At 48.2% G+C, this 25316-nt stretch overlaps 1 protein-coding gene across 2 annotated transcripts in view; it reads left to right on the forward strand.

Annotated features, from left to right (window-relative positions):
- Nucleotides 1–25316, forward strand: part of mapkap1 (MAPK associated protein 1) — a 130438-nt gene that overhangs the window by 52933 nt on the left and 52189 nt on the right. For both annotated transcript variants that reach the window (XM_065017205.1, XM_065017206.1), the window contains one exon: nt 7358–7467. In XM_065017205.1, coding sequence (XP_064873277.1) covers nt 7358–7467 — 110 coding nt within the window. The remainder of the gene's footprint in view (nt 1–7357; nt 7468–25316) is intronic.

A 25316-nucleotide genomic window follows, 5' to 3' on the forward strand; every position in this document is an offset into this window, starting at 1 on the left:
TGTATTTTGACTTGTAAGGAGGAATCACGGTCAGATTTGCCAAATGGAGGGCGAGGGAGAGCTTTGTACGCGTCTGTGTGTGGAGTAAAGGTTATCTAGAGTTTTTTTTCTTCTTCTGGTTGCACATTTAACATGCTGGTAGAAATGAGGTAAAATAGATTTAAGTTTCCCTGCATTAAAATCCCCGGCCACTAGGAGCACCGTCTTAGTGCCAGCATCGATTTGTGGTGGTAAATAGACAGCTTTGAAAAATATTGATGAAAACTCTCTTGGTAAATAGTGTGGTCTACAGCTTATCATGAAATACTCTACCTCAGGCGGGCAAAACCTCGAGACTTCCTTAATATTAGATTTCGTGCACCAGCTGTTGTTTACAAATAGACCCAGATTGCCACCCCTTGTCTTACCGGAGCCAGCTGTTCTATCTTGCTGATGCAGCGTAAACCCCGCCAGCTGTATGTTATCCATGTTGTCGTTCAGCCAAGACTTGGAGAAACATAAGATATTCGTTTTTAATGTCCCAATGGTAGGATATTCGTGATTGTAGTTCATCTATTTTGTTATCCAATATTTTGTACGTTGGCTAATAGGACTGATGGTAGAGGCAGATTACCAACTCACTGTCGGATCCTTACAAGGCATCCCAAACTACTTCCCTGATATCTCCATCTCTTTCTCCCGAGAATGACGAGGATTATGGCCTTGACGGGTGTCCGACTCGTTAAAGAAAAAAATCTTTGTCCAGTACGGGGCGAGTAATCGCTGTCCTGATATCCAGAAGCTCTTTGTCCAGTACGGGGCGAGTAATCGCTGTCCTGATATCCAGAAGCTCTTTGTCCAGTACGGGGCGAGTAATCGCTGTCCTGATATCCAGAAGCTCTTTGTCCAGTACGGGGCGAGTAATCGCTGTCCTGATATCCAGAAGCTCTTTGTCCAGTACGGGGCGAGTAATCGCTGTCCTGATATCCAGAAGCTCTTTGTCCAGTACGGGGCGAGTAATCGCTGTCCTGATATCCAGAAGCTCTTTGTCCAGTACGGGGCGAGTAATCGCTGTCCTGATATCCAGAAGCTCTTTGTCCAGTACGGGGCGAGTAATCGCTGTCCTGATATCCAGAAGCTCTTTGTCCAGTACAGGGCGAGTAATCGCTGTCCTGATATCCAGAAGCTCTTTGTCCTGTACGGGGCGAGTAATCGCTGTCCTGATATCCAGAAGCTCTTTGTCCTGTACGGGGCGAGTAATCGTTCTCCTGATATCCAGAAGCTATTTTATGTCATAAGAGATGATGGCAGAAACATTATTGCACAAAATAATTGACAAATAACGCAAAAAAACCCCACACATTAGCACAATTGGTTAAGAGCCCGTAAAACGGCTGCCATCTCCTCTGGCGCCCCCAGTTAGAGCAGTGTTCCCCCAGTTAAAGCATTTTTTTCTGTGTTGTGCCCAGGGACTGTACTCTAATCAGTTAGTTGTGTTAATTTATCGGAGAGAGCTTTTTAAGGAGCTCCTATTCATTTTAATTGCTAATCGGGTTTGGAGAGGCTGCCTCTGCCAGGGAGAAGTTGGCACTCGATGATGGCCAGAGTCTCAGGTTGTGTGTGTGTCTTTCTGGGGCCTTGTTTGTGTATACAAGTGTTAAAGTGTGTGTGTTGGTAAATGTGTGTGTGTGTGTGTTATAGCTTAAATCACAGAGCCCCCCTGGTTCTGCTTTACAGACATGCACTCCTGTATATTACCATTGGGCCTGGGCCCAAAAAGCCTGCTCTTTATCCACTGATTCCCCCATAGGGCCTCTTTAAGCGCTCTGTCTGATGGCTAGACTAGCTGGACCCTTTAAAGAGCCACAGAACACGCTGATTGCCATGTCTGTTTTTCTGTTGCTCATTAGAAATACGAGATTTCAGTCTTGGAAGTGTGTTTCCTGACTGAGTCAGCATTTGGTTAATGTTTGTGCCCCATGAGCCAATTTCGCTTCTTAAAATCCCCAGAATTAATCTAAGATAAGATAATAATCTGTAATTTATTGATGTTTTTGCTGAGGATGTTTTAGTTGATCAATTTTACATCTAAAAAGGTGTTTGGTGCAGTATTTCTGTAGTAAAACAATGAGCAAAGTGTTGTCTTATGTAAACAAATTCGGACTATGCTATTGGATTGATAACAATCTGCAGCTGTGCACCCCATGTTAGTTGTGGCTAGGCTAGGCTAGCTGGGCCCTGTAAACGCTCCATATTCGGCGCATGTGACAAGCTAAATTTGATTTGATCTGGTGGCAAGGCTAGCTGGGCACTTTAAGCGCCTGGTCTGGTGGCTAGGCTAGGCTAGCTGGGCACTAAGCGCTTCGTCTGGTGGCTAGGCTAGCTGGGCACTTCTAGCTGGGCACTTTAAGCGCTTCGTCTGGTGGCTAGGCTAGCTGGGCCCTTTAAGCGCTTCGTCTGGTGGCTAGGCTAGCTGGGCACTTTAAGCGCTTCGTCTGGTGGCTAGGCTAGCTGGGCACTTTAAGCGCTTCGTCTGGTGGCTAGGCTAGCTGGGCCCTTTAAGCGCTTCGTCTGGTGGCTTGGCTGGCTACACTGGCTAGGCTAACTGGGCCCTTTTAATTGCTTCGACTGGTGGCTAGCTGGGCCCTTTAAGCGCTTCATCTGGTGGCTAGGCTAAACCCAAGCATCAAGCTTGGCTCTGAATCGTTGCCCTGGTTGAGGAGTAAAGCAGTGTGAAGGATGCTGAGCCCTATCTATGGAGTGTGAAGGATGCTGAGCCCTATCTATGGAGTGTGAAGGGAATGAAAGTTTGGCATGGCGTGAATAGGAATGGATCTCTTGTCTCAGTACATGGCGCTGTGAGGGTTAAGTACGCGCCACTCTGGGCCTGGCCCCATCCCTGCTAGGGTGAGGTACGTCAAGGACCCTATTTATTTTTTAAATCACAATGAATAAGATGACATGGACAAGGGGGCAAGAAAGAGGGCCAAGGTGAGAAGGGGAGACTTCCAGACTGACCTGAAGGCTGGACTGTGGTCAGCAAGAAGAGCTCTGAACACACAACCAAGGCCAGCCAGCCAGTTGCTGAAGTTGGAAGGCTCAACCTTAGGAAGAGGACAGGCCCAGGCAGATAGCAGGGGACTGTTCTGTCCAGACCTGACTGAAACCAGGGCGTATGGACTGTTCTGTCCAGAGCTGACTGAAACCAGGGCGTATGGACTGTTCTGTCCAGAGCTGACTGAAACCAGGGCGTATAGACTGTTCTGTCCAGAGCTGACTGAAACCTGGGCAGATGGACTGTTCTGTCCACACCTGACTGAAACCTGGGCGGATGGACTGTTCTGTCCAGACCTGACTGAAACCTGGGCAGATGGACTGTTCTGTCCAGACCTGATTGAATCCAGGACGGATGGACTGTTCTGTCCAGACCTGACTGAAACCTGGGCGGATGGACTGTTCTGTCCAGACCTGACTGAAACCTGGGCAGATGGACTGTTCTGTCCAGACCTGACTGAAACCAGGGCGAATGGACTGTTCTGTCCAGACCTGACTGAAACCAGGGCGAATGGACTGTTCTGTCCAGACCTGACTGAAACCAGGGCGAATGGACTGTTCTGTCCAGACCTGACTGAAACCAGGGCGAATGGACTGTTCTGTCCAGACCTGATTGAATCCAGGACGGATGGACTGTTCTGTCCAGACCTGACTGAAACCAGGACAGATGGACACATCTCTCACAGCTGGCCGTGACCTGGAGACACATGGGGCAGCGCACAATTGGCCCAGCGTTGTCCAGTTTAGGGGGAGGGTTTGGCCGGCCGGGATGTCCTTCTCCCATCGCGCTCTAGCGACTCCTGTGGCGGACCGGGCGCATTCACTCGCCAGGTGTACGACGTTTCCTCCGACACATTGGTGCGGCTGGCTCCCGGTTTAAGCAGGCATTGTGTCAAGAAGCAGAGCGGCTTGGCGGTGTCGTGTTTCGGAGGACTCACGGCTCTCGTCCTTCGCCCGAGTCCGTACGGGAGTTGCAGCGATGGGACAAGACTGTAAACTACCAATTGGAAACCACGAAATTGGGGAGAAAAAGGGGTAAAAAAATGTATAAAATACTTAACACATTCTTATTTACAATGACGGCCTACCCTGTCCAAACACGGACAACGCTGGGCCAATTGTGCTCCGCCCTATGAGACTCCCAATAACAACCAGTTGTGATACAGACCAGGATCGAACCAGCGTCTGTAGTGACTCCTCTAGCATTCACTCTGTGAATTCACGCATTCACTCGGCCCGGGCGCATGGTCGCCAGGTGTACGACGTTTCCTCCGACACATTGGTGCGGCTGGCTCCCGGTTTAAGCAGGCATTGTGTCAAGAAGCAGAGCGGCTTGGCGGTGTCGTGTTTCGGAGGACTCACGGCTCTCGTCCTTCGCCCGAGTCCGTACGGGAGTTGCAGCGATGGGACAAGACTGTAAACTACCAATTGGAAACCACGAAATTGGGGAGAAAAAGGGGTAAAAAAATGTATAAAATACTTAACACATTCTTATTTACAATGACGGCCTACCCTGTCCAAACACGGACAACGCTGGGCCAATTGTGCTCCGCCCTATGAGACTCCCAATAACAACCAGTTGTGATACAGACCAGGATCGAACCAGCGTCTGTAGTGACTCCTCTAGCACTGATATGCAGTGTCTTAGACCTCTGCACCACTTGGTAGCCCACTGAGATGCAGTGCCTTAGACCTCTGCTCCACCCGGTAGCCCACTGAGATGCAGTGCCTTAGACCGCTGCTCCACTCGGGAGCCCACTGAGATGCAGTGCCTTAGACCTCTGCTCCACCCGGTAGCCCACTGAGATGCAGTGCCTTAGACCGCTGCTCCACTCGGGAGCCCACTGAGATGCAGTGTCTTATAGCGCTGCTCCACTCGCGTGCCCACTGAGATGCAGTGTCTTATAGCGCTGCTCCACTCTGGAGCCCACTGAGATGCACTGCCTTAGACAGCTGCTCCACTCTGGAGCCCACTGAGATGCAGTGTCTTATAGCGCTGCTCCACTCTGGAGCCCACTGAGATGCAGTGCCTTAGACAGCTGCTCCACTCTGGAGCCCACTGAGATGCAGTGCCTTAGACAGATGCTCCACTCTGGAGCCCACTGAGATGCAGTGTCTTAAACCTCTGCCCCACCCGGTAGCCCACTGAGATGCAGTGTCTTAGACCTCTGCTCCACTCCGTAGCCCACTGAGATGCAGTGCCTTAGACCTCTGCTCCACTCTGGAGCCCACTGAGATGCAGTGCCTTAGACAGCTGCTCCACTCGGGAGCCCACTGAGATGCAGTGCCTTAGACCTCTGCTCCACTCTGGAGCCCACTGAGATGCAGTGCCTTAGACAGCTGCTCCACTCGGGAGCCCACTGAGATGCAGTGCCTTAGACCTCTGCTCCACTCGGGAGCCCACTGAGATGCAGTGTCTTAGACCTCTGCTCCACTCGGGAACCCACTGAGATGCAGTGCCTTAGACCTCTGCTCCACTCTGGAGCCCACTGATATGCAGTGTCTTAGACCTCTGCTCCACTCGGGAGCCCACTGAGATGCAGTGTCTTAGACCTCTGCTCCACTCGGGAGCCCACTGAGATGCAGTGTCTTAGACCTCTGCTCCACTCGGGAACCCACTGAGATGCAGTGCCTTAGACCTCTGCTCCACTCTGGAGCCCACTGATATGCAGTGTCTTAGACCTCTGCTCCACTCGGGAGCCCACTGAGATGCAGTGCCTTAGACCTCTGCTCCTCTCGGGGGCCCACTGAGATGCAGTGCCTTAGACCTCTGCTCCACTCAGGAGCCCACTGATATGCAGTGTCTTAGACCTCTGCTCCACTCGGGGGCCCACTGAGATGCAGTGTCTTAGACCGCTGCTCCAATCTGGAGCCTTAATGTTGTCTAGTTTTCCGTGTTCCATTTTGTTGGTCTAACTTTGTGCACTTGTTTTATGCTGACTTTATACGACTTTAAATCTTTCCTTTGCATCGTTTCCACTTCATCATTTACGTTTAGGAAGGTGACGCATTCCGATTCACTCAGAACAGTAGCAGGTTAACCTTCCTGAATTTACTACTGCGATTGTTATGACGTAATACCCTCGTGTGTTATTGGGTTATGACACGGCATCTGCATGATTGATGGATAGTGGAAAAACAAATCTGCGGAGGCCTTATCCAATAGAACAAGGGCTTTCTTTTGACTAAACTGTTTTGTGAGACCGCTTCCCACTCGCCTGCTTTAATGGCATCATAAATAGCGCTCCTATCTTTTGAAAGTGCCTAAAATGAAGTGCTCCAAGCGGTGCTAGTAAATAAGTGTGCTATTGGCCCTAACAACCCGATAAATGCGAGGTGACGCTTTTAGGATAACGAATCAGGTGTTTGTGTCCCAGAGTCAACTGGAGAGAGCCTACTGATATTTGTTTCACTTCTGCTGAGGCGGGCGCTTTGTTGTCACTTTGTCTGCAGATGTATTATTTCTTCACTTATATAACTAATATCTCCCTCTCTCTCTCCCCCTCTCTCTCTCCCCCTCTCCCCCTCCTCCTATCTCCCCCTCCCTCTCTCTCTCTCCCTGTCTCTGTCTCTCTCCCCTGTCTCTGTCTCTCTCCCCTCTCTTTGTCTCTCTCCCCCTCTCTCTGTCCCTCCCCCTCTGTCACTCTCTCTGTCCCACTCTCTCTCTCCCTCTCTCTCCCCCTCCCTCTCTCTACCCTCCCCTCCCCTCCCTCTCTCTACCCCCCCCCCTCCCTCTCTCTCCCCCTCTGTCTCTGTCTCTCTCCCCCTGTCTCTGTCTCTCTCCCCCTCTCTTTGTCTCTCTCCCCCTCTCTCTCTCCCTCCCCTCCGTCTCTCTCTCTCTCTCTCTGTCCCACTCTCTCTCTCTCTCTGTCCCACTCTCTCTCTCTCTCTGTCCCACTCTCTCTCTCTCTCTCTCTCTTCCCCTCTCTCTCTCTCTCTCTCTCTTCCCCCTCTCTCTCTCTCTCTCTCTCTCTCTCTCTCTCTCCCCTCCCCCTCTCTCTCCCTCTCTCTCTCCCCCTCCCCCTCTCTCTCTCTCCCCCTCTCTCTCTCCCCATCTCTCTCTCTCTCTCTCTCCCCCATCCCTCTCTCTCCCCCTCCGTCTCTGTCTCTCTCTCCCCCTCGGTCTCTGTCTCTCTCTCTCTGTCCCACTCTCTCTCCCCCTCCATCTCTCTCTCCCCTCCCCCTCCGTCTCTCTCTCTCCCCTCCCCCTCTCTCTCTCCCCTCTGTCTCCCCCCTCTGTCTCCCCCTCTTTCTCTCTCTCTCCCCCTCTTTCTCTCTCTCTCCCCCTCCGTCTCTGTCTCTCTCCTGTTTTTTTTTCCTACAGAAATGCTGTCCATGGTTTTTCTCTCATCCCAGTGGACAGCCTGAAGGTGACCATGAAGGAGATCCTGCAGAAGGCACTGAAGAAGAGGAAAGGCTCTCAGAAAGGCTCTGGTATGGGTGGCGTAGAGGCTTTATTACATGCTTATGGAAATCCTATTAACCCCATTGTGAAGCACCCAAACAATGAAAGTAGCATGTAAGTAGTAAGTAGTGTGCTTCATATATTTGAGTGTGCGCGTGCATGCACAAGTGTGTGTACTTGAATTTGCGTCTGCCCTCCCCTTATTGTGTTGCTATCTTCACACAAAGCATTTCCACAACCCCTACCCCTCCAGAAAAACCATCAGGGTACGATCTCTGATAGGGCTGCCACACAGTGTTTAATTTGTCATGCCCAGATCACCTGGGGATCTGATAGCAACTGAGGTTTTAATACAAAAGTCAGACGGAACCGATCGCCTCTCCCAACGCCAGGACACAGATTAAGCTGGGGCGGCACGGGGTGGGGCTGGCGCTTTCTCTCAACCCCCCTCCCACCCCCGCCTCCCAACCAGTGATAAAGGCCTGAAAGGGATCATGTCGGGAAGCAACGGAGGCACAGAGCACAGTAGAGAAGACAACACACAGCAGTCCACATACTGAGTGGAAAGAGCAGCCCACATACTGAGTGGAGAGGGCAGTCCCACCTACTGAGTGGAGAGGGCAGTCCCACCTACTGAGTGGAGAGAGCAGTCCCACCTACTGAGTGGAGAGGGCAGCCCACATACTGAGTGGAGAGGGCAGCCCACATACTGAGTGGAGAGGGCAGTCCCACCTACTGAGTGGAGAGGGCAGTCCCACCTACTGAGTGGAGAGGGCAGTCCCACCTACTGAGTGGAGAGGGCAGTCCCACCTACTGAGTGGAGAGGGCAGTCCCACCTACTGAGTGGAGAGGGCAGTCCCACCTACTGAGTGGAGAGGGCAGTCCCACCTACTGAGTGGAGAGAGCAGTCCCACCTACTGAGTGGAGAGGGCAGCCCACATACTGAGTGGAGAGAGCAGCCCACCTACTGAGTGGAGAGAGCAGCCCACCTACTGAGTGGAGAGAGCAGCCCACCTACTGAGTGGAGAGAGCAGCCCACCTACTGAGTGGAGAGAGCAGCCCACATACTGAGTGGAGAGAGCAGCCCACATACTGAGTGGAGAGAGCAGTCCCACCTACTGAGTGGAGAGAGCAGTCCCACCTACTGAGTGGAGAGAGCAGCCCACCTACTGAGTGGAGAGAGCAGCCCACATACTGAGTGGAGAGAGCAGCCCACATACTGAGTGGAGAGAGCAGCCCACATACTGAGTGGAGAGAGCAGCCCACATACTGAGTGGAGAGAGCAGCCCACATACTGAGTGGAGAGAGCAGCCCACATACTGAGTGGAGAGAGAAGCCCACATACTGAGTGGAGAGAGCAGCCCACATACTGAGTGGAGAGAGCAGCCCACATACTGAGTGGAGAGAGCAGCCCACATACTGAGTGGAGAGAGCAGCCCCACCTACTGAGTGGAGAGAGCAGCCCACATACTGAGTGGAGAGAGCAGCCCACATACTGAGTGGAGAGAGCAGCCCCACCTACTGAGTGGAGAGAGCAGCCCACATACTGAGTGGAGAGAGCAGCCCACATACTGAGTGGAGAGAGCAGCCCACATACTGAGTGGAGAGAGCAGCCCACATACTGAGTGGAGAGAGCAGCCCACATACTGAGTGGAGAGAGCAGCCCACATACTGAGTGGAGAGAGCAGCCCACATACTGAGTGGAGAGAGCAGCCCCACCTACTGAGTGGAGAGAGCAGCCCACATACTGAGTGGAGAGAGCAGCCCACATACTGAGTGGAGAGAGGTGTGGAAGGGAGGAGGTCTATTCTCTCGTTGACCCCCCCCCCTCCGGCTTGTACTACAACTGGCTGTCCCTTTTTTATCTGCCCCCACCTGATCACCAGCGTGCCCCCCCCACCCCTCGTTCTAATGACCTCCTCCATCCTCCGTGGTTTGCTGTCACAACCACTGAAGACAATGTTTGATGATGATGATGATGATGGTGGCGATGATGGCGACGATCCCCTTAGACTGGACAAGGCCATGGCATGTCTGCCTATTGTCTGTTCTATTGCTTGAGACTTCAGCCTACTGTCTACCAGGGCCTAGAGTGATGAAGACATTAGCAATCCCCTAACTAGCTCCCTCAAACGGAGCTAACCTCTCCACAACACTAACCTTGCCAGTGGCTTGGTCCTACCCCTTTTTGCTGTAGTGTTTGTTTTTGTTTTTTTCATCTTTTCTTGGGGATATCGTGTACAATGTCCTTGTACCAAGACAACCATTTTGTTGTCTTTGTCTTCTCAGATTGGACCGAATTGGAAAAAAAAAAAAAAGTTTAAAAAAATGGTATCCCAAAATGCAGTGCTACACCGCTATTAGTAGAAGTTAAAAGAAGAAGAAGTTTGTGTCTTGAACTTATATCCTATTATAAATGCAATTTGTGCTAAAAGCCTTCTTTAGGAATGTAATAGTATGCATAGCCTCTGGCTACTAAAAGCAGAGTTCCATTTAACTCCATGAAAATTGAATGAACCACTGTTCTCGGGACATGCTTTGCTAAGTGAGTTGAAGAGGATGTGCTTTGCCGATGACTGAATCTTTCATTTCAGCGCCCTGCTTCTAAAAAGTAGAAGAGCGTCTTGCTGTACCATTTCTACATTGATTTTTGTTTATTTAGATGTTGTTGTTGTTGATTATGAACCAATCTGTTTGTGTTAGAATTTGGACCTGAAATATGGAGAGTGAAATTCTGTTTTTGCAACACAACTTCCTTATGTCGGCCACCTCTGTCCATAAGTGTTGTGGTGGTACAAATGTTAACACCTTCAAACCCTCTTTCATTTAAAAAACCTCCACCCTTTAGAAATGTCAAGTCCTAAGACCCCATTAGAGGTTTGATGTCTGGATATCACACCAATTCCATATACTCGTCTGAAAACATCTATCCTTTAGACTTGTATTCGTATACAGGTTGGAAATGGCAGATTTGGTCACTGATAAATCAGCAAAATTGGAACGCAGTGGCTGTACAGTAGCCTGCTATAAATGACGCCAGAGTTCAGGCTCTGCTCTTCACAGCTCTGTATGGGGGTTTGACTGAAAGAAGTTCTGAACTTGAGCACTGTGTGACCAAGCAGTTGCCCCGAACTCACCTGATAATTAGGCAACTTTGGCAAATGTTTTGTTGTCTGAGGGAGGGAAATGCTGTAAATTAGGCGACTCTTATGTATTTTGAAAGATGAGACGTTGATTATAATAAATACCGCTTTGATGTCATACAAACCAAACCAAACCAAACACCTGTGAGTCCAAATGTGCACTTCACATTTCCATCTCATAAAACTGATGGAATATATAGTTCAACGTTTATGATCACTATGTTAGTTGTACAGTTACCAGATGACATGGTGTTATACCCTGGGTCGTTCTGAACAGAATGAGTCTGTTTGATGAACAGTTACCAGATGACATGGTGTTATACCCTGGGTCGTTCTGAACAGAATGAGTCTGTTTGATGAACAGTTACCAGATGACATGGTGTTATACCCTGGGTCGTTCTGAACAGAATGAGTCTGTTTGTTGTACAGTTACCAGATGACATGGTGTTATACCCTGGGTATACGGAATGAGTCTGTTTGTTGTACAGTTACCAGATGACATGGTGTTATACCCTGGGTCGTTCTGAACGGAATGAGTCTGTTTGATGTACAGTTACCAGATGACATGGTGTTATACCCTGGGTCGTTCTGAACAGAATGAGTCTGTTTGATGAACAGTTACCAGATGACATGGTGTTATACCCTGGGTCGTTCTGAACAGAATGAGTCTGTTTGATGAACAGTTACCAGATGACATGGTGTTATACCCTGGGTCGTTCTGAACAGAATGAGTCTGTTTGTTGTACAGTTACCAGATGACATGGTGTCTGTTTGATGAACCCTGGGTCATTCTGAACAGAATGAGTTTGTTTGATGAACAGTTACCAGATGACATGGTGTTATACCCTGGGTCGTTCTGAACAGAATGAGTCTGTTTAGTTGTACAGTTACCAGATGACATGGTGACATGGTGTTATACCCTGGGTCGTTCTGAACAGAATGAGTTTGTTTGATGAACAGTTACCAGATGACATGGTGTTATACCCTGGGTCGTTCTGAACAGAATGAGTCTGTTTGATGAACAGTTACCAGATGACATGGTGTTATACCCTGGGTCGTTCTGAACAGAATGAGTCTGTTAGTTGTACAGTTACCAGATGACATGGTGTTATACCCTGGGTCATTCTGAACAGAATGAGTTTGTTTGATGAACAGGTACCAGATGACATGGTGTTATACCCTGGGTCGTTCTGAACAGAATGAGTCTGTTTGATGTACAGTTACCAGATGACATGGTGTTATACCCTGGGTCGTTCTGAACAGAATGAGTCTGTTTGATGTACAGTTACCAGATGACATGGTGTTATACCCTGGGTCGTTCTGAACAGAATGAGTCTGTTTGTTGTACAGTTACCAGATGACATGTTGTCATACCCTGGGTCGTTCTGAACAGAATGAGTCTGTTTGTTGAACAGTTACCAGATGACATGGTGTTATACCCTGGGTCGTTCTGAACAGAATGAGTCTGTTTGATGTACAGTTACCAGATGACATGGTGTTATACCCTGGGTCGTTCTGAACAGAATGAGTCTGTTTGATGAACAGTTACCAGATGACATGGTGTTATACCCTGGGTCGTTCTGAACAGAATGAGTCTGTTTGATGTACAGTTACCAGATGACATGGTGTTATACCCTGGGTCGTTCTGAACAGAATGAGTCTGTTTGATGTATTGTGATAAATTCACTGTGGAACACGGCACCTGAATGATCTCATGACCTCTTTCTATGCTCATCAAAATTACAATCTGTTTCTCTGAATTGAATTGTGAAACTCTGTCACATTGTATTTTAGAACTTAGCTGGTCATGTTGGCAATAGAACCAACGTTTAAAACGAGGCCCACCTGACCCCGATTGTGATTTATAATGGGCCGTTTTTGGATTGAATGAACAACAACAGTAATTGTGTGATGACGAGGACGCAGGGCTGTGTTCAAAACAATTACAAGTGTGCTTGCTGTAGTTCCTCAACGGCAGAGCTGGGAGAGCTCAAATAAGCACCTTTATAGTTGAAGAGTCTTCTTTGAGTCATAAAAACGCATCGACATGACTTAGGAACTGTGCCCACTTTGGAGAGGTGTGTGTCCACTTGGAGACTCAGGTTAGTCCTCTCACTCAAACCCTTGTCATTTTTTAAATCTTATGTGGTTCCTACCACTAATTTTACTGAATGTATCCAGAGTTTTTTCAGGTTTCGTTATTGACAAATGTGGCAAAAAGTACAATAAATGTAAAATGCACGAAAAAATCAACAGAGTAATGTTTAGATTCAGTCTTGTGTCAGGGTAACTGTTGTCGTAAACTTTGGTCTGATAATTTTCCCATGATCTCCAAACTGTTCCCTACCATGCTTATGTATTTCATATTTCTTCTGTAAGAAACATTTGAATGGAGGCCAATGTGCTCACTGCTCATTGATTGTCTGTATTGTTATTGTTTTTAATGACCTACTCAGGGACTGTGGTTGAAAATTAGCCGGCTGGCTAAAACCGGCACTTTTACTAAAACGTTGATTAATGTGCCCCGTCCCTGTAAAAATAAAACTCAATTCAATGGAGACCAATTCCTATCAGTGTAAAGGGTTAAATAATTATGAATAAGCCCAAATAGCTGAAGTCCAATCACAGGCAAGATCATTTTGGTTGCCCCTCCCCGTCCCAGACGTGAGCTCTTTTTTCAAACCTCCCCTTCCCAGACGTGAGCTCTTTTTTCAAACCTCCCCCTCCCAGACGTGAGCTCTTTTTTCAAACCTCCCCCTCCCAGACGTGAGCTCTTTTTTCAAACCTCTCCCTCCCAGACGTGAGCTCTTTTTTCAAACCTCCCCTTCCCAGACGTGAGCTCTTTTTTCAAACCTCCCCTTCCCAGACGTGAGCTCTTTTTTCAAACCTCTCCCTCCCAGACGTGAGCTCTTTTTTTCAAACCTCCCCCTCCCAGACGTGAGCTCTTTTTTCAAACCTCTCCCTCCCAGACGTGAGCTCTTTTTTCAAACCTCCCCTTCCCAGACGTGAGCTATTTTTTTCCAAGCCTCCCCTTCCTAGACGTGAGCTCTTTTTTTAAAACCTCCCCTTCCCAGACGTGAGCTGTTTTATACCCCACAGTATTAGTACTCCTTTATACCCACAGTATTAGTCATCTTTATACCCACAGTATTAGTCCTCCTTTTATACCCACAGTATTAGTCCTCTTTATACCCATCGTATTAGTCCTCTTTATACCCATCGTATTAGTCCTCTTATACCCACAGTATTAGTCATCTTTATACCCACAGTATTAGTCCTCCTTTTATACCCACAGTATTAGTCCTCTTTATACCCACAGTATTAGTCCTCCTTATACCCACAGTATTAGTCATCCTTTATACCCACAGTATTAGTCATCTTTATACCCACCGTATTAGTCCTCCTTTATACCCACAGTATTAGTCCTCTTTATACCCACAGTATTAGTCCTCTTTATACCCACAGTATTAGCCCTCTTTATACCCACAGTATTAGTCCTCCTTTATACCCACAGTATTAGTCCTCCTTTTACCCACCATATTAGTCATCTTTATACCCACCGTATTAGTCCTCCTTTATACCCCACAGTATTAGTCCTCTTTATACCCACAGTATTAGTCCTCCTTTATACCCACAGTATTAGTCCTCCTTTTACCCACCATATTAGTCCTCCTTATACCCACAGTATTAGTCCTTTGTACCCACAGTATTAGTCATCTTTATACCCACAGTATTAGTCATCTTTATACCCACCGTATTAGTCCTCCTTTATACCCCAAAGTATTAGTCCTCTTTATACCCACAGTATTAGTCCTCCTTATACCCACAGTATTAGTCCTCCTTTGTACCCACAGTATTAGTCATCTTTATACCCCAAAGTATTAGTCCTCCTTTATACCCACAGTATTAGTCCTCCTTATACCCACAGTATTAGTCCTCCTTTGTACCCACAGTATTAGTCCTCCTTTGTACCCACCATATTAGTCCTCTTTATACCCAAAGTATTAGTCCTCTTTTTACTCACCGTATTAGTCATGTTTATACCCACAGTATTAGTCCTCTTTTTACTCACCGTATTAGTCATGTTTATACCCACAGTATTAGTCATCTTTATACCCACAGTATTAGTCATCTTTATACCCACAGTATTAGTCATCTTTATACCCACAGTATTAGTCCTCCTTTTACCCACCATATTAGTCCTCCTTATACCCACAGTATTAGTCCTTTATACCCACAGTATTATTCATCTTTATACCCACAGTATTAGTCCTCCTTTGTACCCACAGTATTTGTCATCTTTATACCCCACCCTATTAGTCCTCCTTTATACCCACAGTATTAGTCCTCCTTTGTACCCACAGTATTAGTCCTCCTTTGTACCCACAGTATTCGTCATCTTTATACCCCACCCTATTAGTCCTCCTTTAAACCCACAGTATTAGTCCTCCTTTATACCCACAGTATTAGTCCTCTTTATACCCCACAGTATTAGTCCTCTTTTTACCCACAGTATTAGTCATCTTTATACCCACCGTATTAGTCCTCCTTTATACCCACAGTATTAGTCCTCTTTTTACCCACAGTATTAGTCCTCTTTATACCCCACAGTATTAGCCCTCTTTATACCCACAGTATTAGTCCTCTTTTATACCAACAGTATTAGCCCTCTTTATACCCCACAGTATTAGCCCTCTTTATACCCACAGTATTAGTCCTCTTTATACCCCACAATATTAGCCCTCTTTATACCCACAGTATTAGTCCTCTTTTATACCAACAGTATTAGCCCTCTTTATACCCACAGTATTAGTCCTCCTTTATACCCACAGTATTAGCCCTCTTTATACCCCACAGTATTAGCCCTCTTTATACCCACAGTATTAGTCCTCTTTATACCCCACAGTATTAGCCCTCTTTATACCCACAGTATTAGCCCTCTTTATACCCCACAGTATTAGCCCTCTTTATACCCACAGTATTAGTCCTCTTTATACCCCACAATATTAGCCCTCTTTATACCCACAGTATTAGTCCTCTTTTATACCAACAGTATTAGCCCTCTTTATACCCACAGTATTAGTCCTCCTTTATACCCACAGTATTAGCCCTCTTTATACCCACAGTATTAGTCCTCCTTTATACCCCACAGTATTAGTCATCTTTATACCCACAGTATTAGTCCTCCTTTATACCCACAGTATTAGTCATCTTTATACCCCACAGTATAAACCAGTACAAACCGGAAATTCCGCTATTGTGCCTAATCCTTATTGTGGCTAGCTTCACAACACACAACCTGGACCGCGGACTGGTCGAGCCTCACTAGCCAGATGAAGCTAGCTGGGCAACCGGGTTAAGTAGCTGGCTAGCTATTTATTGTCATGAACTGAAATTCAATATCAATTCAGCGAACAACAAGTGGCAACCTAGCTAATACTTACTCACAAGGATTCCTAAATCATTGCTAAGAATGATGAAAATGACTGCAGTTTCTACTGGTCATTGTTTTCAATCGGTTTGTATTGGTGTTAGCTAGGTACCAAGCTAAAGCTAACTACCCCAGAAGTTGCAGTCGAACAAATTATGCTTTATTACCAACGCTGTATTGTAAACACATCGTTCGTGGCCGGTGTTTACTTGTTTTCGGACTATTTTGTACAGCTTTGACAGTGCTACTGTATCTTTTTTTGACACACAAAGACCCCAAATGGCGTTCTATAGTATGTATGTCGTGAAGCTAATAGCAGTGACGCTATTACTGTGTAACTCTGGTTGTACAACATCGGAAAATTAGCGATCTTGGTAGTGTGTACCGGTGCCGGTTGTGTGTACCGGTGTAACGGTTGATTGTCAAGGGCAACGAAATTCCATTATCTTGGCTTTAATGGATTTCGCCTCTGAGTCGTCTCCCTGAAATGTTCTTACTCTTTCAAATGACTGATTGACTTGTTGACTGCTCGTTTCACACAGCAGGCGTTGTGTGGACTAGGTTCGAAATGCTGTGTTGCACGTGTAGCGCAAAATATTACGTGCCGTTATTAAGTCATGTACCTACGTTATATAGGTATGAATGGTACCTTTAACATCGACGTTAAACTAGACATCAAATCAAATTTTATGAGTCACATGCGCTGAATACAAGCAAGGTGTAGACCTTGCAGTGAAATGCTTACTTACTTAAGCCCCTAACCAACAGAGCCGTTTAAAAAAAATACGGATAAGAATAGACATCGGCCAATACCGATGTTGGCATTTTTAGCTAATATCGGCCGATTCCGATACGTTCACCGATATATCGTCTAATCCCTAACATAAAGGAGGACTACTTTTTCACTTTCTGGGGGCTTTTTGCTTGAAGTGTGAAGTCATAGTTACAGGAATAGTTATGAGAATTGGGACCAGAAGAACCCTCTTGGATTGCAACTGAAACCTGTCCCCAATTTGACTGAAATTGCCTCAATGGCTACGGGAATAAATATTATTCTACAGCCCCCTACCCTTAAGACACAGATGTTCATGCTCGCGCATAAGACGCACGCACACACACACACATACACACACACACACACACATACACATACACAAAAGTGTTTGAAATGATCTAATTCGTCAAAGCGTTCCCAATTGCTCATTTGACGGAAAGGGAAAAAAAAACTTGAACTTGTTTAATCATGAAAGCCCCTCTGCAGCGCCTTGGCGAAGGATAAATACCTCACGGTCTCCTGAGGTAAACTACATCACCAGCTCCCCGACCTTCCAGAAACAGGGGGAGCTCTTTCACAGCTACTGAGTGGGGGGCCATTATCCCTGTAACGTTTCCAGATTTGGGCTTTTACGTCTTCAAAAGTGTCACTTTTAGCTCTCGTTTCAGGTGAGAGCTGCCTGTGAATAGAACCAGAGGGTTGCCAGTTCCTCTGGGAATTGAATAGGTTAAGTGCGAAAGAGTGCACAAAAGGAAAGGGAAGACAGAGTATTTCTGAATGTCTAGCTATGCCAAGCAAGGCAGCCATTTTAATGGAGAATCTTCCTCCTTGTGGGTAACACGACACTGACTGTATAATGTGCCAGCGATTAAAGATAATAACAGATAATCATTACAATAACAGTGAGCTCAGCGGACACTATACCACACTCAGACACACCAACACTCTGGCTCTCTATTGGTCAGACACACCAACGCTCTGGCTCTCTATTGGTCAGACACACCAACACTCTGGCTCCTCTATTGGTCAGACACACCAACACTCTGGCTCTCTATTGGTCAGACACACCAACACTCTGGCTCTCTATTGGTCAGACACACCAACACTCTGGCTCTCTATTGGTCAGACACACCAACACTCTGGCTCTCTATTGGTCAGACACACCAACACTCTGGCTCTCTATTGGTCAGACACACCAACACTCTGGCTCCTCTATTGGTCAGACACACCAACACTCTGGCTCTCTATTGGTCAGACACACCAACACTCTGGCTCTCTATTGGTCAGACACACCCAACACTCTGGCTCTCTGGCTCTCTATTTCAGGTCAGACTCTGGCTCTCACACCAACACTCTGGCTCTCACCAACACACTCTGGCTCTCTATTGGTCAGACACACCAACACACTCTGGCTCTCTATTGGTCAGACACACCAACACACTCTGGCTCTCTATTGGTCAGACACACCAACACTCTGGCTCTCTGGTCAGCTCTGGCTCTCTATTGGTCAACACTTGGCTCTCTGTTGGTCAGACAACACTCTGGCTCTCTGTTGGTCAGACACACCAACACTCTGGCTCTCTATTGGTCAGACACACCAACACTCTGGCTCTCTATTGGTCAGACACACCAACACTCTGGCTCTCTATTGGTCAGACACACCAACACTCTGGCTCTCTGTTGGTCAGACACACCAACACTCTGGCTCTCTGTTGGTCAGACACACCATATCGTCTAGGACATACTGTATAGCTTGAAGTTATACTGTATCTAGCTACTTTTGAGCACATGTCCTCTTTTAAGTGTTTCCTGTCAACTTTAGCTACATGTCTTCTCTACATGTGTTTGTGTTCATGGGGACATCCCAGAGTATGGTCTTTTATGTCCTTGTTTTTTAAAACCAATGTGTTCCTCTCGGGAGTATAGTCACCCACAGATGTTCTCACAAAAACTTGCACCCTTGTGATTTATTTTATTTCCAGTAAGACTTCCCAAATTATGATTATTTTGTATTTATTTTTCGCTCTAAATGTTGGTGTTAGACTACGCCGTATGTCTAACCTTTGCCCTCAACATTTTTGCGTCGTCTTCCCCGAGCAGTGGCACTTCTGATCCTTTTCAGCCAGCTGCAAAACAGACAGGGGTCAAAGGTCGACGCATGCCTCTTCTGTAAAGAGATACAATGGAGTACCACAGGGCTTAGTCCCGATCCCCTTTTCATTTTCACTCTGTACCTGCTCTATCTGGTGCCATTACCAACGCTGCCATACGTCTACACAGACACCCACCAAATCTCACAGAGAGAACCCTTTGAGTCCAGTGAAGCGTGGCCTCCTTGCCTGACCTGGCTAGCATGGTGGGAGCTCAGGTGATGCTTTGGATTTATTTCTAGATCCATTTTGCAGTCCAGGAACCTGAGTGATGGTGATTAGGTTGTGGCCCCAGTGTCTGTGGAAAATGGTCTGGTTGATAACCCCAAACACCACCTCTCTCTCTCTCTCTCTCTCTCTCTCTCTTTCTCACACACACACACACACACACACCATCAAAGAGAGGGCTACTCTCTCATTTACATTTAGATGAGTATTGATTATTTATTTACTCACTAGAGTGAGACTCTTTTCCAATCTTCTTTGTCTCTCATGCTCTCTTTCAATCTCTCCTTCGCTTTCTTTTCACAATAAGAGTTCAAGGTCTCGCCATCTTGCCGTGCTTGAATGATCATTTTTACCTCTGCGTTTTTTACAAAAAATAAAAAATAAAAATTATATATATTTTTTTACCTCCAGTGGTTTCCGTATAAAATGGGATCAACGGGCTGAGTTTGCTCCCAAAAAATACTGGTATTGGCCATTTTAGGTTTCATTGGCTGATGAAGTGACCTTTTTCACAGAATCCTTTTGCATAGTAGCATCTTTCCATTCCTTTTTTTCTATAGCGGGAGCTTAACATAAATGTGCTCTCCTTGACTGATCGTGTTAATCCCAGTTCTACCAAACACCCGTTAGGTCAAACCAACAGCAACAGTGAAGAATTGCCAGGAACCAAACATACTTCATCATAACGTGCTGTTCAGAATTCGTCTAGACAGACCCGGGATCCAATTGAAGGTAGCCATGCAACCATTTTATGTATGAAATTCATCTCGGTACTCTGCAAGGTGACACGACCTCTCCTTCCTTAAGGGCAGAGTGCTTATCACCGACAGCCCTCTCTCCACTCCCCTCTCTCCACTCCCCTCTCTCCACTCCTTTCTCCCCTCCACTAAATCTGCTTATAATCAGATGGGCCCCCAGTCCATAAGGACGTTCGAAACACTCAAACGTCCCCCAAAATATCACATGAAGAAACAAAATCACCCTGCAACCCGACATGTTTATAAAAGGTAAACTGAATGAAGTGGCCCGACGTGGATTCTCTAAATGATATGAAATATGACGTGGTGTGTGAAGGTGAGAGAGAGGGGGATATAAAACGGGTGGGTCTGTGCCAGAAGATAAGGGGGTATTGAATGGGGCTCGAGCACATTATCGAGCAAACTGTGGTGACATTTGGGGAGGAGGTGATGGCTGGGCCTAGGACGACGCGTGTGTCTGAACTGCAGATGAGGTCTGAAGCTCGGGGGGAGGTGTGTGTGTGTGTGTGTGTGTGTGTGCGCACCTTGCCTTTGTCTAACGTGAGTAGGTGTGTCTATTTGTGTTTGAGAGTCAACTGTCCACATTTTACTTTTTATTTTTATTTTTTATGTTTCTACATGTTAGTCATTAAACAGATGCTTTAATCCAGAGTTGTTTACGATTGGTTCATTCATCTTAAGCTGGCCAGGCGAGACAACCACATCTCAGTTATACTAAGTGTATATTTCCTCAATAAAATAGCGATCAGCTAATAGGACAAAGTGAACCGTTAGTTCACGAAGGGCAGTTAAAAGGGTGTTACTTTTTTAGTTTATTTACATTTTTGTTTTTGTTGATTGTTGTATGTGAACAATGAATGAATGTATAGAAAAGTCTTGTCAACAGTAAACTACATGATGGGCAGTTGGCCTGATGGAGCCGGTCTCGTTAACCAATCAGATGTTAGTTGCACCCAGGCTTAACTAAGGATGGCAGTTTTCTTTCCAGCGTTCAGTTTCAGTCATCGTTTCATTCTAGTTGTGCGAGTTGGTTTTACAACTATGAACTGCGCAGTTATAGCTCACACCTACACCGTCCTTTCAATGGTATTATAAACACACACGTTCACCCAGTAACAAACATATTATACACACACACACACACACACACAGTAACAAACATATTATACACACACACACACACACACACACAGTAACAAACATATTATACACACACACACACACACACACAGTAACAAACATATTATACACACACACACACACACACACACAGTAACAACACATATTACACACACACAGTAACAAACACACACACACACACACACACAGTAACAAACATATTATACACACACACACACACACACACAGTAACAAACATATTATACACACACACACACACAAACACACACACACACACACACAGTAACAAACATATTATACACACACACACACAGTAACAAACATATTATACACACACACACACACACACACACACACACACACACAGTAACAAACATATTATACACACACACACACACACACAGTAACAAACATATTATACACACACACACACACACACAGTAACAAACGTATTATACACACACACACACGGTATCAAACGTATTATTCACACACCAAGGCAGGGCATCTTTTCCTCTCAGCATATGGTTTTTGTTGGGAGAGCTTTGGCATTTTTTTTATCCTGGTGGTCACTTTATCAAGGCTCACCCCAGCCGCTCACCATCGTGTTCCGCGTCATGTCCTTTACCAAGGCTCACCCCAGCCGCTCACCATCGTGCTCCGCGTCATGTCCTTTACCAAGGCTCACCCCAGCCGCTCACCATCGTGCTCCGCGTCACTTTATCAGGCTCAACAAACTCGCGTCATGTCCTTTACCAAGGCTCACCCCAGCCGCTCACCATCACACGTCATGTCCTTTACAAGGCTCACCCCAGCCGCTCACCATCGTGCTCCGCGTCACTTTACAGGCTCAGCCGCTCACCATCGTGCTCCGCGTCATGTCCTTTATCAAGGCTCACCCCAGCAGCTCACCATCGTGCTCCAGGCAGGTCACGTCCTTTATCAAGGCTCACCCCAGCAGCTCACCATCGCATTTTTGCTCCTGCGTCACGTCCTTTATCAAGGCTCACCCCAGCCGCTCACCATCGTGCTCCGCGTCACGTCCTTTATCAAGGCTCACCCCAGCCGCTCACCATCGTGCTCCGCGTCACGTCCTTTATCAAGGCTCACCCCAGCCGCTCACCATCGTGCTCCTTTATCGCTCAGCCGTCCTTTATCAAGGCTCACCCCAGCCGCTCACCATCGTGCTCCGCGTCACGTCCTTTATCAAGGCTCACCCCAGCCGCTCACCATCGTGCTCCGCGTCATGTCCTTTATCAAGGCTCACCCCAGCCGCTCACCATCGTGCTCCGCGTGACGTCCTTTATCAAGGCTCACCATCGTGCTCCGCGTGACGTCCTTTATCAAGGCTCACCATCACGTCCTTTATCAAGGTTCACCCCAGCCGCTCACCATCGTGCTCCGCGTCACGTCCTTTATCAAGGCTCACCATCGTGCTCCGCGTCACGTCCTTTACCAAGGCTCACCCCAGCTGCTCACCATCGTGCTCCGCGTCATGTCCTTTATCAAGGCTCACCCCAGCTGCTCACCATCGTGCTCCGCGTGATGTCCTTTACCAAGGCTCACCATCGTGCTCCGCGTCACGTCCTTTACCAAGGCTCACCATCGTGCTCCGCGTCATGTCCTTTATCAAGGCTCACCCCAGCTGCTCACCATCGTGCTCACGCCCTTTACCAAGGCTCACCATCGTGCTCCGCGTCCGTCCTTTATCAAGGCTCACCATCGTGCTCGCGTCACGTCCTTTATCAAGGCTCACCATCGTGCTCGCGTCACATCTTTTACCAAGGCTCACCATCGTGCTCCGCGTCATGTCCTTTATCAAGGCTCACCATCGTGGCGTCACGCCCTTTACCAAGGCTCACCCCAGCCGCTCACCATCGTGCTCCGCGTCATGTCCTTTATCAAGGCTCACCCCAGCCGCTCACCATCGTGCTCCGCGTCATGTCCTTTATCAAGGCTCACCCCAGCTCACCATCGTGCGTCACCTTTATCAAGGCTCACCATCGTGCTCCGCGTCATGTCCTTTATCAAGGCTCACCCCAGCCGCTCACCATCGTGCTCCGCGTCATGTCCTTTATCAAGGCTCACCCCAGCCGCTCACCATCGTGCTCCAGCGCGTCATGTCCTTTATCAAGCTCACCATCGTGCTCCTCGTCATGTCCTTTATCAAGGCTCACCCCAGCAGCTCACCATCGTGCTCGCGTCATGTCCTTTATCAGGCTCACCCCAGCCGCTCACCATCGCGTCCACGTCCTTTATCAAGGCTCACCCCAGCCGCTCACCATCGTGCTCCGCGTCACGTCCTTTATCAAGGCTCACCCCAGCCGCTCACCATCGTGCTCCGCGTCACGTCCTTTATCAAGGCTCACCCCAGCCGCTCACCATCGTGCTCCGCGTCACGTCCTTTATCAAGGCTCACCAGCCGCTCACCATCGTGTTCGCGTCATGTCCTTTATCAAGGCTCACCCCAGCCGCTCACCATCGTGCTCCGCGTCATGTCCTTTATCAAGGCTCACCCCAGCCGCTCACCATCGTGCTCCGCGTGACGTCCTTTATCAAGGCTCACCATCGTGCTCCGCGTGACGTCCTTTATCAAGGCTCACCATCACGTCCTTTATCAAGGTTCACCCCAGCCGCTCACCATCGTGCTCCGCGTCACGTCCTTTATCAAGGCTCACCATCGTGCTCCGCGTCATGTCCTTTACCAAGGCTCACCCCAGCTGCTCACCATCGTGCTCCGCGTCATGTCCTTTATCAAGGCTCACCCCAGCTGCTCACCATCGTGCTCCGCGTGATGTCCTTTACCAAGGCTCACCATCGTGCTCCGCGTCACGTCCTTTACCAAGGCTCACCATCGTGCTCCGCGTCATGTCCTTTATCAAGGCTCACCCCAGCTGCTCACCATCGTGCTCCGCGTCACGTCCTTTACCAAGGCTCACCATCGTGCTCCGCGTCACGTCCTTTACCAAGGCTCACCATCGTGCTCCGCGTCACGTCCTTTATCAAGGCTCACCATCGTGCTCCGCGTCACATCTTTTACCAAGGCTCACCATCGTGCTCCGCGTCATGTCCTTTATCAAGGCTCACCATCGTGCTCCGCGTCACGTCCTTTACCAAGGCTCACCCCAGCCGCTCACCATCGTGCTCCGCGTCATGTCCTTTATCAAGGCTCACCCCAGCCGCTCACCATCGTGCTCCGCGTCATGTCCTTTATCAAGGCTCACCCCAGCCGCTCACCATCGTGCTCCGCGTCATGTCCTTTACCAAGGCTCACCCCAGCCGCTCACCATCGTGCTCCGCGTCACGTCCTTTATCAAGGCTCACCATCGTGCTCCGCGTCATGTCCTTTATCAAGGCTCACCCCAGCCGCTCACCATCGTGCTCCGCGTCATGTCCTTTATCAAGGCTCACCCCAGCCGCTCACCATCGTGCTCCGCGTCATGTCCTTTATCAAGGCTCACCCCAGCCGCTCACCATCGTGCTCCGCGTCATGTCCTTTATCAAGGCTCACCCCAGCCGCTCACCATCGTGCTCCGCGTCACGTCCTTTATCAAGGCTCACCATCGTGCTCGCGTCATGTCCTTTATCGGCTCCAGCCGCTCACCATCGTGCTCCGCCTTTGTCCTTTATCAAGGCTCACCCCAGCCGCTCACCATCGTGCTCGCGTCATGTCCTTTATCAAGGCTCACCCCAGCCGCTCACCATCGTGGCGTCATGTCCTTTATCAAGGCTCACCATCGTGCTCCGCGTCATGTCCTTTATCAAGGCTCACCCCAGCCGCTCACCATCGTGCTCCGCGTCACGTCCTTTATCAAGGCTCACCCCAGCCGCTCACCATCGTGCTCCGCGTCACGTCCTTTATCAAGGCTCACCCCAGCCGCTCACCATCGTGCTCCGCGTCACGTCCTTTATCAAGGCTCACCCCAGCCGCTCACCATCGTGCTCCGCGTCATGTCCTTTATCAAGGCTCACCCCAGCCGCTCACCATCGTGCTCCGCGTCATGTCCTTTATCAAGGCTCACCCCAGCCGCTCACCATCGTGCTCCGCGTCATGTCCTTTATCAAGGCTCACCCCAGCCGCTCACCATCGTGCTCCGCGTCATGTCCTTTATCAAGGCTCACCCCAGCCGCTCACCATCGTGCTCCGCGTCACGTCCTTTATCAAGGCTCACCATCGTGCTCCGCGTCATGTCCTTTATCAAGGCTCACCCCAGCCGCTCACCATCGTGCTCCGCGTCATGTCCTTTATCAAG

This window comes from Oncorhynchus nerka, linkage group LG4 (genome assembly GCF_034236695.1).
Source record: "Oncorhynchus nerka isolate Pitt River linkage group LG4, Oner_Uvic_2.0, whole genome shotgun sequence".
Lineage (NCBI taxonomy): Eukaryota > Metazoa > Chordata > Actinopteri > Salmoniformes > Salmonidae > Oncorhynchus > Oncorhynchus nerka.